Source organism: Nyctereutes procyonoides, unplaced genomic scaffold, assembly GCF_905146905.1.
Source record: "Nyctereutes procyonoides isolate TBG_1078 unplaced genomic scaffold, NYPRO_anot_genome, whole genome shotgun sequence".
NCBI lineage: Eukaryota > Metazoa > Chordata > Mammalia > Carnivora > Canidae > Nyctereutes > Nyctereutes procyonoides.
Window position 1 is genome coordinate 42,257,651 of NW_026575133.1, and position 19,004 is coordinate 42,276,654.

At 51.2% G+C, this 19,004-nt stretch overlaps 1 protein-coding gene across 1 annotated transcript; it reads left to right on the forward strand.

Moving 5' to 3' along the window:
• Positions 1–12,831: 12,831 nt before the first annotated feature.
• Positions 12,832–13,797, forward strand: GPR55 (G protein-coupled receptor 55). Its single transcript, XM_055345803.1, has one exon. The coding sequence runs from the start codon at positions 12,832–12,834 to the stop codon at positions 13,795–13,797; it is 966 nt and encodes a 321-aa protein (XP_055201778.1).
• Positions 13,798–19,004: the final 5,207 nt, after the last annotated feature.

Here is a 19,004-nt window from a genome sequence, read left to right on the forward strand (position 1 = left end):
GCTGCCCAGGACACTGGCAAAATTGGAGGTACGAGCCCCCCTACTCTGGGCTTCCCAGCTGGCGGGCGGGCAGGACCCTCTCTCCCCCACCCCCTCAGGCTCCCAAAGCCTCTGGTTTGGAAGATGAGAGGATGGGTAAGACCAAGGGGGCTGGCTCTAGGAGGTTTGAGGAACCTCTGAGAAAAAAAGCCTTGATATTTGTGACTCCTTAGGGCTGGGGCTGGCGGGGGTGAGGAGGGAGGCCAAGAAGCTAGACAGGCCGGGGCTGTGGATGGGGCCTTGGACAAGTCCCCGCCTGGCCTGCACCCTAGGAGAGTCTCTCTGGCCCACACCTTCTCCTGCCAGGGGTCCACCATGATGCGATGATGAGGGTCACTAGCCAAGGTGTTCAAGAGCAGGAGGGGGAGAGATGATTGTATGCAGAACAGCCCAGGTAGGACTCAATCTTTTGTGTTAAAAGAAGAAAATAAGAACACAGAAGTGTGTATGTTGGTACAGATACCCTCAAAGAAGCTGGGGTCGCTGGTACCCTGAAGGGTAGGTGGATGCGGGCCTGGGGGGTGCGGTTGGGGGCAGAGAGAGCCTACTGTATGTGTTCACGGAGGCATTGGGATCATGTGCATATATGCAAAATCTTAGATGAGAAGTGACAACAATAAAGCAAATGTTCATTAAAAAGGAGAAGCTAGCCGGAACCGAGGTGGACGAGGCTCCCCTTGAGGAGGGGCCGAGTGCTCCGTGCTCCCCGGGCCCCTCGGCAACCCCTTCCCAGGGCTCCCACCCTACAGGCCCTGGACACCGGCCAGCTCCTCCTTGTCGCCCTCCCGACAGGGTCCCCGCCTCCTGCGCCCCGGAGTCCCGGCCTGGCCCACTCACGGTGCCTGGGCTGGCCGGGGTGGGGGGCTAGGACGAGGGCCCTGCTTGGGGACGCACTGCCTGGAGCCCTGTCTTCACTCGCAGGCCAGTGGCCCGAGCGGAGCACGAACCTGGTTCCGCCCCGAGCACAAGAGCCGTACAGTGACAACTTACAAGGGTGTCACGGTTGGTTCTGCTAGCCCCTTCCCCCCACTCCATGCCTGGACAGCCGGCTGGCCTCCCCACAGTTGCACACAGCTGTTATTTCCACAGAGATGACCATGTGCTGGGAAGAGTTACCCCGACCCGCTTTGGGGAGTTTCTATTCCTGTAGACACCTGAAAGTCACAGCACGCCCAGCCTGTAAAAATAACCTATGCTTTGGTCTCTAATGGGATCTCCCGGTCCCTACACCCCTCCTGTGTGGGCAGCAGTCCTGCACCCTAAACCCTGGAAGGGCTGGAAGTCAGGACAGCCTTTTTCAGATGCTGGCTGTGCCCGTGTGATGCCAGGCTCCCCCACAGGCTTCTTGTACCCCACCACCCCTGCCCTCCTTTTGGAAGCTGAGTGAGCATGAGAGGTGGCAAGAAGGAGCCCCTCGTCCTGGAAACATGCTCCCCATGCCCCATCCTGGTTCTGCTTGGTGGGGACGGACCCCCACAGGGCCCCTCTGGAGACCCAAGAGGGAGCCCCTTGGCCCAACAAGGCTGGTGCTACAGCCATCAGCGTCTTCGTCCCACCCCCATGTCTCACTGTTGAGGAACCCCGGAGAGGGAAGTGGTTTTCTCCAGAGCAGGCTGGAGACCAAGCTGGGAGGACAAATGACATCCCGCGGCTCCCTCGGCTGCCCGGGACCCCCAACAGGTAACAGCATCCCCCTCCTCCCCGGGGCCACTTAGAGAAAACGAGGCACAGAGCCATAGACTGACCTTGCATTCGAGGATGGCAGGTAACTTCCCGGAGGCCCCCGGGGCCCTGTGGTCTGGATCCCGTCCATGCCTGGCCAGACTCCGTGTCCACCAGCAGCCCCCACGAGTCTCCTGGTGACAATAGTAACAGCAGGCAGACGGCCTGTTTGCTCCTGTTACTAGTGACATTTCCTACGAACCCTCAGCTCACTCCTGATTTGACTCAGGGTTGCAGCATCTCGTTGGGTGGGGAAGCCTCACGGAAGGTAGCCCCGGAGCCTTCCCCGGGCGAGCCGGGCTTGCGTGCCACCACCTGCCTGCTCTCCGGAACCCGGCCTGGAAAGCACCAAGAGCCCAAGATGACACACCCGCAGGAATGTCCCGGCAGCCCCTGAGCAGGGTGCTCAAGGCAGCCCACGGCTGTGCTTGGGAGCCCAGGCCAGCCACTTGCCAATCACAGCAACGTCCCTGGCCTCAGTGTAGCTCTCCCAAGAATGGGAGCAAGGATGGTTTTTCTTCCTCGTGGGGGCTCGGGCAAGCAGTAAGCGATGGAAGTGCTTGATCACGCAGTACGCACATGGGAAGCTTTGACTGCTGCCATATATTGTAACTGGATTAGTCCTGAGTGATGGACTCAGGGGTACAGTGATGACTGGCCCCTCACGGCCACAGTAGGGAAAGCACATCAGGAGGGACAGGTGGATCAGGAAAGTGGGCATCTGAAGGAAAGGATGAGGTTTTCAGCAGGGCTGAGGGGAAAAAAGAGCTGTTAAGTGGAACCAGGAAGGGGGACCTGGGGGGCTCCTGGGTATATTGGATCTTCGGCTGGTGATGCAGGTGGGAGCGGGGACGGGGGTGGGCCAGATAAAGGAGACACTCCCTGCAAGTGCTAGCGAGGCCCCTCACCACCTGTTTGATCTTGGGTCCACTCTAGCTTCTCTGAGCCTCACTGTCCTCATCTGCAAGATGGACACAATTATAAGAATGTTCCAGAAATGGACCGAGTTCCCACCACAAAGCACTTAGCACAGGGACAGCCACATCTCAAGTCCCTGAACTGACCCCCGCCCCCAATTCCCCCAACCCCACTCCAACCCCTGAGGCTCAGGGTACAGCTCTAGCTAAATTTTGGAGTGAGGGAGACTCTGTGCCCTTTGTGTCCTGCTCCTTTTCACATCGTGCCCCCCGGAAGCCCGGCTCAGGTGTAGACAGATGGATTTATTTACACTACGGTGTCAGTGGCAGATGACTGCATCCAAGTACATATTTGTATTCTAGCTGTGGGATTCAGCGCTGCACCCCCGGAGGAGATGGGGATTGCACTGGTCCCGGGGAGTGTTCCTCCTCAACCTATATCCCTCCGGCTGCACCAACTCTGCTGGCACGGGGCAGGCCCTCCCTTCCCTTAGATGGCTCACACCACGGTGCTCCGTGCAGATGAGGAGTTCGACAGCAAAAATGATGGGGGAGTGAGGACCTTTCTCAGCCCACAAACCTCCTAAAGTTCCATTCTTACTGTTGCTGGTGTTTCTGGAAAGCCCGTCAGCTGCTGGGAGGAGGGCTGGCTTGGTTCAAGCCTCACAGCTGGGTTTGGATGCTGCAGCTGTGCGTCACACATCTGGGGCTGTCCCCAGTGGGCCCCGGGGTCCAGGCAGCCGCAGGAATCACAGTGCAGAGCCACTCGGTGAGGCCCCGGCTCCCCACTCCCTGTTCCGTGATCTGTTTGGATGAGAGAACCCGGAACCCAGACGGAGGCCCTGCAGCCAGAGAGAGCCAGGCACAGAGCTGAGGCCTCTGGACTCCCAGGCCGGTTCCTCTTCATATACATGCTGTTTTCTCTCCTCTTCCCTAAACATTAGAAAACTTTAACCTAGGGACAGTAGATTCCATTTCAGAGTTGGGGGGGAAAAAAAACCTCCCGTATGCGAGAATTCCCCTGATAACATTCCAGATAAATGGATCTCCTGCCCTCCTGCTTACATACCTCTGGTGACAGATAGCTCATTACTTAGAGGTCCATTTCTATGGCACCTGGAGCCCATTCTATGGAGTCGTACAGTGGAACATGTCTTAAGCATTGGAAAATGCTAAAATGACTATTCTTTTATAGATCATCAGCAACTCTAGTCCTTTCCTCATGTTCTCCTGAGCTGGGGCTTCCTGGCCTCTCCCTATGCAGCTCGAGCACAGAGACAGCCCCCAGTGCACAGGTGACCAGAGCAGTGCAAGGGCCACTGTCACCTCAAGTTCCTCTTCTAGATTCCCTAAGCGAAGCCTGGTTCCCCTCATTTCTCACTGTATTTCTTATTTACAAAAATATTTAAGAGCTCCCATTTCCCTATGAGCTGTGACTGCCCCTGTGTCTTGTGTGCAAATATTTGTTCTCTTCCAATACTTTGGTAATGTAGTTCTGATTTTACCCCTGGCTCACACATTATTTAAGAGACCACTCAAGAGAGTACATAAAAGTCCCTATTATAGGGGATCCCTGGGTGGCGCCATGGTTTAGCGTCTGCCTTTGGCCCAGGGCGCGATCCTGGAGACCTGGGATCGAGTCCCACGTTGGGCTCCCGGTGCATGGAGCCTGCTTCTCCCTCTGCCTGTGTCTCTGCCTCTCTCTCTCTCTGTCTATCATTAAAAAAAATTAAAAAGTCCCTATTATATAATGTTAATATCCTGGTGCTCAGCAATAGCTGTGCTTTCTTGGTGGTCTGAGACAGAAGGGTAGACTTGCCATTACCTTGGGGTGCTTGGCTGGGACCAGGAATGGGATCAATTTGGTGAAAGATCCTTGTCTTCTCCCAAAAAAAGTGTATTCCCTTGATTTATGATATAGCCCTCACTGATCTGCCTTTTTAATTGGCCTATTTGGAGCTCAAAATTTCTCTGTCTACTTGATCGAAGATCCTCCAAGAGGAGAGCATTAAGGTCTCTACTTACAATTATATTTCTGTTTCTACCTCTTTTTGCATTTCTGGCATGTTCCCATTCTGTATTTCTTTGCTATGCATATTGGAACAGAAATTAAGTGTTTTTTGTTTTAAGTATTCATTGTAACTTTTACCTCTCTGTAAAGTCTCTGTGTCATCCTCTCAATTCTTTCTACGGAAAAGACAATCACTTCGTCATATGCTCTTTTTTTCCTAGCGTTCCGTGTGCCTGATAAACCAGAGACTGTCCTATCATTTTACTCTGTCCATGCCTTTTTAGTTTTCTCCGTGTCTCTTATCAACAAAAGAGGATTGGGATTGGGCTTTTTTAATGAATGCGCCCTTTGCGAGGCAGTATGATCAGTGTTAGGGAGTATTGTAATTTTATTATAATTGTTACATTTGTGCAAACCTCTGCGGGGTTACCCCTCTGCTGTCTACATGGAGATGTGGCAGGTTTTTCACGTTTAGTTCCTATTGTCAATTTTCTCTTCCTTGTGTCCCTTTACAGTAGACAAGATAATTTACCCCAAATATCCAATTTAGAACATATTTAAGTTTTAACTCTGACATTTGTTTCTATTAACAGTTGTCCATGCTTTGGGAGGATTTAATGTGCATTTTGAGGGTCTTTTGTGTCAGTCTTCACACCTTATGTTATAAACAATTTTTACGAGGCGATGGCTGGCCTGTGGACAGATGAAACTTTTCTTTTTTTTAAGTCAGAGATCAGGTTCTTGCTCCCATTGTTCCTCCCTGAGATGTCACCTGCTGTCTCATCCGTCACTTCCCATTCTCAGATGCATCGTCCCCACGCCCCTCGGATGCTGCATGTTGAAATGTTCATCTTTGACCCGGCAAGACTGATGCTTCATCAGCTGAGCAGGGCTTAGTTCAATGCATTCCTTTAAATTCTGTGTGAACCTCACTCCTGCCCCCACTGTGTCTCAAACACACACCCAGACTTTTTTTTTATTTTAAGGGAAAGTCAAAAGCTGTTCTTATTTTTCTCCTTTTCTCCCAGCATTTACTTACTACAACTTAAAAAAAATTAAATTGCTTTCATATCATCATTAATTAAGCAGAAAAATATATACAGAGAGAGAGAGAGTTAAAAGATTGGATAAGCACTCATTATCTAACTGTTAGAACGTAACCAGTGTTTGGCATATGGAAATTTTTTTCTAGGTTTTTTTTTCCCCCAGGCGTGGGGTTTTTTAAAATCATAATTAAAGTCATTCTGAATGTATCTGTAGTTTGTGGGTTTTTGACTTAACATAGTCAGCATAAACATAACATAATCAGACAAAAATTTTCCATTGAGATTTACCATCGTGAAATTAAGCTCTGCTTGGCATTTAAATGCATGTGTGTTTTTTGCTATCAGAAAAAAATGTTAAACACATTTTCTGTACACAACTTCACCTTCTTTTTCATGATTTACTTAAGATAAATTTTTTGATCACTGGATGAAAGATGGATAAGCTTTCTATGACTTGTACTCTAGGTTATCAAATCTAGAAGCTGCATACACTCACAAGCATATCGATGACTGTTTCACAGAACACTTACCGGCTTCTTTGTTGAAATGATGAGCAAAAATTTTATCTCTTTGTAAATCCTCTTCTGGGAACTGCTCGTTCTTTGCCTGTTTGTCTACTGAGGGTCTTGATGTTATATATTTTTTATATGCTTCATAAAGAAAGACCATCATTCATCTGATGTATCTGTTTATTTTCTTTCCGTGGTCTATTATTTGATGTTAAATTTTTTTTTAACACAAAGACATTTTCCTAGGTTTCTAAATATTGTGGTCGGAATATAACCAACATCATTTCTGTTTTTTGTTTGTTTGTTTTTAATGGAAGACTTTGTTCTTTGTAGGCAGATCGTTCATTTTGGTAACTATTTCTTAGATACTTGAGAAAAAAGTGGATTACCTCTCTGTTTAAAACCAACTTAAAGGGATCCCTGGGTGGCGCAGCGGTTTGGCGCCTGCCTTTGGCCCAGGGCGCGATCCTGGAGACCCGGGATCGAATCCCACGTCGGGCTCCCGGTGCATGGAGCCTGCTTCTCCCTCTGCCTGTGTCTCTGCCTCTCTCTCTCTCTCTGTATGACTATCGTAAATAAATAAAAAAAAAAAATAAAAATAAAACCAACTTAAAAAAAAAAAAAACAAAAAAAAAATAAAACCAACTTCAAGGAGACCCCTGGGTGGCTCAGCGGTTTAGCGCCTGCCTTTGGCCCAGGGTGTGATCCTGGAGTTCTGGGATCGGGTCCTGCATCGGGCTCCCTGCATGGAGCCTGCTTCTGTCTCTGCCTCTCTCTCTCTCTCTCTCTCTCTGTCTCTCATGAATAAATAAATAAAATCTTTAAAAAAAAACAAAGAACCAACTTCAAGAGCTATTAATAATATTGTATTCATTCTATTGTTCCAATAACTCTACATCTTAATTTCTAATTTGCCTGTTTGATTTATTCAAATTTACAGTATTTGAGAGTCGGCTGCTACAGGGGTGTCTTTGCCAACGGCTTCTCAAATTCTAGCAATTATATTTCATGTGTTTTTACAGGATGTCATTCAGTGCACAAGATAACTGCATTGGCCTTCATAATTTTTCCTTACTAATGTAAAATACCTTAGCTCTGATGTGTGGCTTTGTTATTAAATTCTGTAATTCTGTTCATCTTATCTGCCATATATATCACCATGGACTTTTGCTTTGAACATTTCTCCATCGTTCTCTATGTCCTTCAACATAAGTAACAAAGAGTTGTGTTTCATAATTGAACTAAAAACGTTAGTGAATAAAGGAAAATGTAACTTTTTCGTGTGTATTATAATTTCTGTGCTCCCTTTCCTTTTTCCAATCTATTTACTCCTTTGCTATAGAGTCCGATTTGTTTGTTTTTAATCTTCTTTGGTGATTTTGAAGATAGGCATCCTGTTTTTAATAGGCAGTGGTGAGTTACTCAAGGTCTAAAAAAAAAATTCTTACACTCTCTGTAATTATCAAAGTGAAAAAAAAAAAAAACAAACCCAGAACAAGAACTTTAATTTCCTTTTATGGAATATCTTATTTTGCCTGTGTCCTATTACTCACCACCACTCCTACCCCCTACACCCCCAGGATATTCTTCCTTCTTTGAGAATTGATCTAAGGTACTAATTCTTGTCTTTTTTAAGTGATCTCTTTTGGGGTGTTTTTCTTTTAATTTCACATTTGCAACTATCTTCATCTTTCTTTTTTTTGAAGATATTATTCATTTATTCATGAGGGACACACAGAGAGAGGCAGAGACACAGGCAGAGGGAGAAGCAGGCTCCCTGCAGGGAGCCCGATGTGGGACTCGATCCCAGGACCCCAGGATCACGACCTGGGCCTTAGGCAGACGCTCAACCACTGAGCCACCCAGGTGCCCAATACATAAAATCTTTAAAAAAAAGCAAAACAAAAGGGCAGCCCGGGTGGCTCAGTGGTTTAGCCCCTGCCTTTGGCCCAGGGCGTGATCCCGGAGACCCCGGATCGAGTCCCACGTCAGGCTCCCTGCGTGGAGCCTGCTTCTCCCTCTGCCTGTGTCTCTGTCTCTCTTTCTCTCTCTCTCTGTGTGTGTCTCTCATGAATAAATAAATAAAATCTTTAAAAAAACAAAACAAAAAACCCAACACTCCTTGTGATGCAATAGGACTCACCATCCTCTGAAGAAAGAAAACACATATCGATGGTCCTGTGGGGAATGGTAATTGGGACTGTCCCCACTCCTACCTGTCACATAATGAGCAGCTTCTGATGTAAATGGAAGCGTGAGGACAGCCTCCCTTCAGGTGAACCGGCTGCCTCCTGGGAGCACTGCTGCCCCATGGCCCAGCTCTGCCCCTTCGGCTCCGCAGCCACGTGGACGCTGTGGCCACATCGTCCTTGGGCTGCTTCCAGCCAACCCTTGAGCCTGGCAGAGGTACTCGTCCTGGGTGCCTCCTGCTTGACCTGGGTCTCTCTACTGGCAGCCTGTGCTCGGGGCCTCCCCAAAGGCCTGGCACGCACCTTCTCAGAGCCGCGCTGCCCTCTTCCCACTGAAACCTTCCTTCCCTGTCTCCTTCACAGATGTCAGACCTGCTCTCCCCTCTCTCCTACACAGGCATTGGCCCTAAGAAATCTCTCCAGGGTCTGCTCCTGGCTTGGCACCTGCTTCCCAGCCTCCCACCACCCACCTGACGGGGCCACAGGTGGCTGGGTGCGGACCCCCCACCTGTCTGCTGCAACAGGAGCTCTGGGTGGCCCCCCCAGCCACGGGTCGGGTGTGGGGAGGTTGCTGGCTCCCCCACAGGGGGGCTGGCTTTTCCTGGTAGCCCACCTTTGAGAGAAAAATGACTGTTTTATCTCTCGCTGTGGCCTGGAGCCTTTTTATCTTATTCCAGAGAAGTTCCTGATCTTTTTTTAAAAGAAGATTTTTCAAAAAGATGCCTTCCTTGAACTTTCAGAGGGAATTCGGACGATTAATTTTTCAGATTCTCTGCTCAGTCTGCCATTAGCTGGAAGTAGTTTTTTTCTTCAAGCTAATTTCTTTTTGCAGGCCCATAGCACGCTTTCTCTCACTTCAAAGACCACTGTCTGAAAAGCTCCCGTTTGAAGTCTGTCAGTAATTCAAATGTGACCTTTGGGATTGTCCTGCTGGAGAACAGCCGGTAGAGCTGAGGTGTGCTTCCTGCACACACACCTGGTGCCATCGAGTCAGACAAGCCCCAGCATCCGTCAGACCGTTTTCTCTCTTCCTTTTCCCTTGGTTTGCTCAGCTCAGCTGTGTGTTGGGGCCGGGCTTGGTTTTGAGCATCACTGATTTTTTTTTTTTTTTAATTGTTGGCCACGTTAGTTCTAGTCTCTGAGCCACCAGAAATGTGGTAGATCGGTCCATACTATTTCTGGAAAAAGTATGCGCTCCTTTTTATCATAGTCACGTTGAATCTTTTAAACACAAAGCGATGGTTTGTGGCTCCTGGTTTACTGCTGTTTCTGCTGCTGAAGACGGCTTCTCTGAACCCACTGAACCTTCTTGTTTGGTGTTGTGGGACTTTCCGGGGAGAACTGGATGGAGTTTTTGGCTGCTTTTGTCTTCCCTGCTAAAGATGCCAGAAGATCCTATAGATGGGCCTCCTTCCAAAAAAAAAAAAAAAAAAAACCTAGAATAACTCGGAGCCAGCAAGAGAAATTTCAATAATGATGAGTTTAAAACCCAGCCTCGGGGACGAAAGCTTTGAGTGTGAGGACATACACTTTCCTAGATCTTTTGTGACACACACCACTGAGAACAGTTAACACAGAGGAAAGCCATCAAATCAAGTAATGTGCGCTGAATGTTTAACACATAGCTCTCCATGGAGGATAGAAAAATACATTCCTTTTTTGTTGTTGTTGCCTAGCTGTTAGGGAGGGCTGGGAATGGCATTATAGGGTCTTAAAAATACCCAAATATAGGGTCTTGGAAATGCCCAAATCTTTCCTCCCCAAAGGCTTTCAAGTGAGCTCTACTGATGAGAAACAAAAGCAGAATGGGGATTCTCTTAATGACATATGCGTAGCAAAGAACTCAGTCACCAGGGTGTTCACTGTGGAAGCCGTGTTCCCTGGTAAAACCCCACGAAACCTGAATGTTCGTCAATAGGGCTGTTGGCTAAATGGGTTGTGGCATCTCCACACAACAGGATGTAAGGGTGCCATTAAGAAGAAAAAGCCAATTCAGAGATGCTGATGTGGAACAATTTCCAAGAAATATTACAAAGTGAAAAAGCAAGGGACAGAGCTGTGGGTGTCATCTTTTCCAAATTTAAAGAGGCATCATACATATATATGTATGTATGTATATGTGTCTATATATGCATATCCTTGGAAAATTTCTGGAAAAAGTATGCACAAAACTGTTAACCGTGGTTGTCTCTGGGAAGGACAACCCAGGCCCTGGGGTACAATGAAAGCCTCTGTCCTTTTTTTTTTTTTCCCTTCTTTTTCTTTCTTTTTTTTTTTTCTTTCTTTCTTTCTTTCTTTCTTTCTTTCTTTCTTTCTTTCTTTCTTTTTTTTGTACTGTCTATATATCTTATTGAATGCTGTTTCAATTAAAAATAACAGTAACTAGCAGAGGGACACCTGGGTGGCTCAGTGGTTGAGCATCGGCCTTTGGCTCAGGTTGTGAACCATGGGGTCCTGGGATCGAGTGTCACATGGGGTTCCCTGCAGGGAGCCTGCTTCTCCCTCTGCCTATGTAATCTGCCTCTTTCTGTGTCTCTCATGAATAAATAAATAAAATCTTAAAAACAAACAAACCAGCAGAATAACAGAGCTCAGCAGATAAGCGTGTTGGTCACTAGTGCAGGATTCTCGGGGGAAAAGACTATTTATTATGTTGCCACCTTCTCCCTGCCACGTCTATGTTTTGGGCCCCAGTGCCTGCTGGCAGGAAGTCACTGAGGGTGGGAGAGGTGCACCCAGCAGGCCGTGGGCCAGCGTGACTGGCCTCTCCTCTGCAGCAACTCTGCGTGCTCATGGACCCGGCACACCCAGTGCTGCAGACCAACCAAGTCAGCAGATCTGCATCGTGAGTGGTGGAGGGTGGGGGCATGGATTTTGGGTCACATTTGAATTCTCTGTTTAGCAGCACTGGTTCTGGAGGCCTGAGTCAAAGGTCTTCTGGGTTTGATCTGCTCCAGGGCTGCTGTTATAAACTGAATATTTGTGTCCCATCCACCTTCCCAAATTCATATGCAGAAATCCAACTGGCCAAGGTGGTGGTATTATGAGATGAGGCCTTTGGGAGGTGATTCAGTCATGAGCAGGGAGTCCTTGTGAATGGGAAAGCCCCCTGGTTCTCTTTCTGCCACGTGAGGACACAAAGAGAAGTTGGCAGTCTGCACCCTGGATGAGGGCCCTCCCCCAACCGTGCTGGCACCCTGCTCTCAGACCTCCAGCCTCCAGGGCTGTGAGAAACAAATTTCTGTTGTTTATGAGTTACACAGTCCAATATATTCTGTTACGGCAGCCTGACTCAAGACAGCTACCCACAACAGAATAGAGATCTCGAGGGGCATGCAGCTGCCCTGCACACCCCCAGACTGGCTAGCTCTTAAGTGAGACCTGGTCAGGGCCCGCCTTGGACCCTGATGGAAAGCCCTGACCTATGATCCCCTATGATCCCCTATGATCCCCGCCTTGTCCACTCGCAACCAGCTTCCCTGTGCAGCCACACCTGCAGCCCCGGCCCTCTTATCCTTGAGACGAGTTCTAATTGTCTACCTGCCCCAAGGCCTTTCTCTGTCCTGTGGAGGCCTCCAGCCCTCATTTCATTCCCTCTGGGAATGTCCTTTCTTCTGCTTTTCTCCATTTTCTGTCTGGTTTTCTCCCCAGGGTAGAAAGAGGCTGCAGCATCTCCAGACCTTTTGACTTTCCAGCTTCAGATGCCATTGAGACAGCCCCAGTCCCCTTTATAGAAACCCAAGTAAGAGTTACCACTGTTCTTCAATGCCTCCAGCTGGGTCAGATGTACATCCCTGAATCAATGAACAACTAGTCACCTCATCCAAGGGAATGTGACATGCTGACTGCGACCAGCCCTTTGGGCAGGGTTGGAGGCAACTCTATCCCACCTTCCTGGATGTGGGTGGTGGAGAGCAGAGGGACAGTGTACAAGGAGGGTCTGGGTCCCCAAAACAGCATTTGAATTCCTGATCAAGCTGTAGCTTGGGTCAACCCTGCCCTAGTTGTGTTTTTCGTTGTGTAAAATTCTGTCCTTTGCTTCAGCCATTTTGGGTCAGGGCTTGTGTCATTGTTACTACTCTCAACAGGAGTTCTGGTTGTAAGAAGAGGGACAGATGTTCACACACAATTCCATTTTTGTAAAAGAAAAAGACACGTGCGAGCGCATGTGTGCAAGAGTATGTGTGTCAGAGAGAGAGAGAGTCTGGAATGATATCCATAAAAAGGTCACAGCGGTTATATCTGGGCAGCAGGATTGGAGGCAATCGTCTTTTTTGCATTTTCTAATTGTTACTTAGTGGGCACGAATGACTGTATGATAAAGTCAGCTGGGCCTGTCACTTGCGGAGAGCAAGAGGAAGCCTATCTAATCTTGTCGTTGGTGTTGTAGGAGACAACATGAGCCAGCAGCTAAACAGAAGCCAGAACTGCTCCTTCAGTGACGTGGACGAGGTGATGAAGACGGTGCAGTTGGCTGTCCACATCCCCACCTTCCTCCTGGGCCTCCTCCTCAACCTGCTGGCCATCCGAGGCTTCAGCACCTTCCTTAGGAAGAGGAGGTGGCCGGATTACGCCGCCACCGCCATCTACATGATCAACCTGGCCATCTTTGACCTGCTCCTGGTGCTGTCCCTTCCGTTCAAGATGGCTCTGGCCAACGTGCGGGCCCCCCTTCCTTCCCTCTGTACCTTGGTGGAGTGCTTCTACTTCATCAGCATGTACGGGAGTGTCTTCACCATCTGCTTCATTAGTCTGGATAGATTCTTGGCCATCCGGTTCCCGTTCCTGGTCAACCACCTCCGGTCGCCCAGGAAGATCTTCGGGATCTGTTGCACCATCTGGGTCCTGGTGTGGGCTGGGAGCATCCCTATCTACAGCTTCCATGGGAAGATGGAAAAATACACGTGCTTCCACAACATGTCCGACGGCACCTGGAGCGCCCAGGTCTTCTTTCCCCTTGAGGTGTTTGGCTTCCTCCTTCCCATGGCTGTCATGGGTTTCTGTTCCTCCAGGAGCATTCACATTCTGGTAGGTCGCCGGGGCCTCACCCAGGACTGGGTCCAGCAGAAGGCCTGCATCTGGACAATTGCGGCCAGTCTGGCTGTCTTTGTGGTCTCCTTTCTTCCAGTCCACCTGGGTTTCTTCTTGCAGTTCCTGGTACGGAATGGCTTCATCGTGGAGTGCAGAGCTAAGCAGAACATTAGCTTGTTTTTGCAATTGTCCATGTGTTTCTCCAACGTCAACTGCTGCCTAGATGTCTTCTGCTACTACTTTGTCATCAAAGAATTCCGCATGGACATTATGGCCCACCGGCCCTCCAGGGTCCAGCTGGTGCCCCAAGACACCATGACTAGCAGGGCCTAAGGAGAGAAAGACCCTCCAGAGGAAGGAAACCCCAGCCCCAAATCCTAGTAGCAGATGTCCTGTTCCGAGGTTTCTGATGTAGTGGATGAATGTGGCACATCTACTGGTGTGCTTTTCCTTTTGGTGCTCACAGAACACCATCTTTGCTCATTATGCTCCCAAGACCATTCCCCAGCACCCAGGCAACTGGACATAAATCACTTGGTATTGGGGAATCTCTGAAGGACCCAAGAACCAGGTGAATTCTTTATTACTAGGTTCAAAAAGCATGAGGCAAAAGAATTGAAGAAAAGAGCGAGGCCATCTGAGCAAGACTGTTTCCCAGCTCCCCTCATCCTTCTAGTTAGACTAAAAGATTCTGGAAAGGAAGAAAGAGGAATGAGGAGAGAGAACCAAGAGGGTTGGTCATGGTGAGTGGAGGTTTGGGCAGAGATGGAGCAGTAGGGATGTATCAAGCTCCTATTTTAGTTTGGGAATCCCAGGGTAGAGCAGACTGGCACCTCCCAGTCCCTTCTCTGGCTCTGGTGGCCATTAACCTCATAGCTAGTGGGGTGTTGGAGCCGAGCAAGATTATACAGAGAGCCCCAAGTTTCCTATGGGAAAGAAAGGTCCAGAAGGCCAGCCAAACCTTCTTGTGTCCATGAGAAGGCTGCAGAAGGATGAGGGAAGCTGGTGTGAGTCAGGCCGTGGCAAAGATATAGATGCTTCTTGGAAGCAGTGGGGACAGAGTGGAATGGCGTTGGTGACACCTGAGGCCACGAGGGACTAGGACACACCTGGGGAAGGAAAGAAACAGGCCAAGGGCTGGAAGTGGACAGCCACCCCCCGCTACTATCATGGTGTCCATTACATGGAGCTCTAGCACTGGCCTTGGGGGAAGAGAGGCCGTGGAGACAAGCCTAGGAGAGGGGGAAATTCCTGAACGTGACCAGCTTGCTGTCTTGAATAGACTGGGAGATGGTCCATTAGACTGTTTCACTGAGAACGATGAGAAAGAATCAGGCTTGATTTGGTTCAGCCAGAGGAGGATAAAGACCATGTGCTTGTCTTGCCCACCTGAGTCCTGTCTGAGCGCTGGCCCAGTGACACTGGCCACAGAACTGTCCCTCTCCAGGGGCTGGGAGGGAGAGAATGAGCCAGCCAGGGTTTGGAGGAACCATCTCGATGACACAGAGCTCCTGGCAGTTCCTGGTTGGAGACTGTAAACAATTGAATCACGGTTTGGTCTGGGCTTCTCTGATGATCTTGAGGAGGAGCTGTGGTGACAGCTGAAAAGCCTTCTGATGACTCAAGCTGCTCCAGAGAGTAAAATGATTACAAGGATCAATTGTGGGGTGGTTTTGCAAGACGGAGTGAGTGGGATGACATGTAAGAGATAAGACTTCATGTGAAAAGAAGCGGGGGGGGGGGTCTTTGGGAAGAAAAAAATCACTGTCTACCTGTAGGGAGGGAGGCTTCCACCCCCATGTCATGGACAGAAGGTAGGGGGCCTGCGTGGTGGGGAACGGGGTGGTTTAGATAAAACCCTGACGGAGGAGGAGGAGGAGATTGGGCGATTACCCCAGGCTTGCAGCCACAGGGCCCTGTGAAGCGGTGGGCGGATGGGGAGGAAGGATGGAGGGCAGAGCTGCTTCCTGCTTGAGAATCCCCAGCTCCACCCAGAGCCATCCAAGGGCAGGAGCCCCTCTACCTCTGTTTCTGCCACAGCCAACTCAGCGGTCGGGTGGAGGTGAGGGTGAGGAAGCAAGTGTCGATGCAGGGGTGGAAATGGGTGCAGAGGAGTGATCCCAACCAGGATCAGCGGCTCCCACCCCACAGACTGGGCCTCCAAGGAGCCAGCAGCCTTCTGGCCCCTAGAACAATGAGAAAGTCTTGTTGTTAAAGTCTATGGTATTTGTCACAAGAGCCCAAGAAGACCAATATGACAGCCATCTCCTGCTGACCCAGGAGCCACCTCCCATCTGGGCTGTGTCCTCGGAGGGGCAGGACTGACCTTACTTTGGGACAGCACCTCCCCACCCCCAACCCCGGGGACAACGCTAGTGCATGAGCTGCGCTTTCCTCTTGAATCTCTCTCTGGGGACCCTGTGAGGCTGGAAGTCAGTATATTCATGCTTTCCATTGGCTATGGGTTCTGATGACATTTGCAATAGGAAGACAACAGCCTTGTCGCAAGTTGCCACAAATAAACACTAATTGCAAAGATGCTTGAAGTGGCTGAGGGCTGGCAGGTAACTGTGGAGACCAGAGGCTAAAGGGGATTTAGCTAATCGATCCGTGGGGAGAGCCTGCTATGCGGGGCGGTCTCCAGGTAAGGACACAGGCATGGCATGGAGATGGTGGAGACCCCCCACGGAGCCGCCCTCCGCCGACCCTAGTGATGTGGACAGTGCCCTCGGGGCCAAGGGAAGGCAGCTGAGGCCACCGTGAAAGCCCCGCTGCTGAGGGCGGGCAGGGGACCTCAAGGTCCATAAGAGTGGTACTTTGGCTGGGAAGCACCCCCTGCAACTACCATCGTGGTCCCCTCTCGCTTTTCTCCACCCGCAGCCGGCCTCCCCCGTGCGTTTCCCCGGGATGCACAACCACGAAGAGGCGTTTGAGGGGATGTGGGTGGCAGGGCAAGGAGGACCTGTGGATCTTGAGGCAGAAGGACAAACAGACGCCCCTCTGCCCAGCATGGGCCTGAGCATCCCGTCCCAGCCAGGAGCCTGCAAGATGCGTCCTCCTCACAAGGCCACTGCGGGAGGGCCACGTGGCACGTTGATGGGGAGCACAGGTGGCCCGCTGCCCCTTGCAGCCTGGTGAGATGTGAAGCACTGTCACTTCAGAGCCCGACGTCAGTTCTGCTTGGTGGAGCGGCCCTGAGCTCACCCAGAGCCTCTGCCAGCCTTTGTTCTGGGGGCCATCACTGGAGCCAGCAACCCAGACACCCCACTGTGAGGTTGGTGGGGGGGGGCGCCTATTGTCACGCAAACCCTGCAAAGTGCGTCTCCTGTTCCCCTGCAAGAGATCTCTTCACTGGGGACAGCGGGGGCGAGGCAACCGTGCAGGTGACGGTGCACAGATACGTGTGTGCCCGCTGGCGGCCTGCAGAACTGAGGACAGGGACCCGGGACTCGGCTTGGGCTGAATGCTGGTGGTCCAGGGATCAGAGATGCGGGGTCCAAGCCGATTCCCACGGATGAGGTGTCTGAGACGGAATGACTCTGCCTTGGGGAACAGACCGGGTCCAGGAACCCCGTGATCGTGTGGGAGGTCCAGGGTCAAACCACAGCCCCATCAGGGGATGGTGGGGCTTCCCCCGAGAGCAGAGAGAGGCCCTGTGAACTACGGGGCGGCACCAGATCGGTGGGGAGACCTCGCCCTCCCCCAGGCGTGCTGGGCTCTGGGCTCTGGGAACGGCCCCCTCCAGAGGTGGGTTCGAGCCCCCTTGCTGTGCTTCCCCTCCCCCCCCCCGCACCTCCCCCCCCCCCCGCCGGGTTTGTAAGTCTCAGGCATGGACTTGAAGTGGCAGCCGGAGCTTTGCTCTCCCTGACGGGAGTCCAGTGTGTGCAGCAGAGCAGAGCGTGGCACAAGGGCAGGATGGGGGGCATGCGGGGAACTCGGCAGGAGGAGACCAGGGAACACCTGGGGAGAACTCAGAAGGAGGAGAACCCAGGCCTGCGCTGAGGGCCTCAGAACCACCCGGCAGTAGGTCCCCATCAGAGAGGGCTTGGGCGCACCTCACCCAGAGGCCCACCCAGAGGACAGTGGCCGTAACGCTGGGTCAGCGGCTCACACCAGCCACTCGGCTGGATCTGCTCTGGGAGGAGAGGTTGGGGATGCGCATGTGGCTGGCCCCAAGACGTTGCCTTGTTCTGGGAAGGAATGCAAAAAGGGCAGGTAGAGAAAGTCTCTGGGAGCAGAGGCAGCTGGGGACAGTGGTCCCTAAGTGTGGGGCCTCTCGAGAAGCCAGACCCAGTGTCTTTGCCTCAAAGTGTCTTGGAGACGTCCAAGCGCATGGAGTGTGCTCAGGGCAGAGCCCCACCTCGAGGGGGCAGGGCGATGGGGGTGGGCTTGGGTGGTGGGCTTTCTCAGCGCTCAACTCATGGTCCACAGCTTTGGGGAGCTGGACGGTACAAGGGACCAGCCAAAAAGCCACAGTGCCAGTGACGTGTGAATGAGCGACATTGATTCCAAGAAGGAGTGCACGCAGGGCCTCCCAGGGCTCCTAGCTCCCAGGTAGGGGACTTGGGGCCTGTTATGGACTCCATCAATGTTCGCATCCTCCCCAAATTTATGTGTTTAGATCCTCACCTCCAGTAGGATGGTATTAGGAAGTGGGGCCTTTGGGGGTGATTAGGTCATGAAGGTGGAGCTCTCGGGAGTGGGATCAGGGCTTGTATAAAGACACCCCAGAGAGCTCCTTGCACGTCCTGCCACGTGACGACACAGCGAGGAATCACAGTCTGTGAACAGAGTGAGGGATCTCCCCAGAACCCGACCGTGCGGGCACCCTGATCTCGGACCTCCAGCCTCCAGAACTGTGGAGAAATAAATGCTTGTTGTTGAATCCCCTGTCTATGGTGTTATGTAATAGCAGCCCGAACTAAGACGGGACCCAATTTAGCAATGAGTTGTTTGAGAAATTGAGGAAATGTTATTTACCAAAATCCCCCTTCAAAAAGGAAAGTATTTGGGAAAGTCCCTGGGGCTCAAAGTGGGAGAAGCTGTTCCAAGAAAGAATCGATTACTTCAGAAAGGGAGGAAGGAGGAAGGGAGACCAGAGAGCGTCAGGGAGCAGGAAAGACCTAGAAGGATGGCAGAGGGCATGTGTGACCTGGAAAATCTTCCCTGGAAGTGATGGGGAGTCGTGTAGGGCCCAGCATGAGCAGATGTGCAAACAGGGGGATGGGAGGCTTGGCAGCCGGCAGCCTGGAGCAGCACCTGGGAAAGAGAGGCGGAAGGTTGTCAGCCATGGAGCGTGTGGTCATCACGGTGGGGGCGGGGGTGCTCTGTTCCCCCTGCAAGGCTATGACACTGGGGTCCCAGTCAGGCTTATCCAAGGGGTCACCCTGTGGGGGTTGAAGGTGGCTTGGTGCCTGTGGGATCAGAGCAGGCCACGGCCACCCCCATGGACTGAAGGCTGGACTCCCCAACACTACCTCCTTCCTGTGGCTGAAACTGGCCACAGCCCTGAGCCACACTCAACCCCGGGCTCCCAAGGC

Bases quoted from the DNA above. Each gene is read 5' to 3' on its own strand.
- GPR55 (XM_055345803.1), top strand. From the start codon at position 12,832: ATGAGCCAGCAGCTAAACAGAAGCCAGAACTGCTCCTTCAGTGACGTG.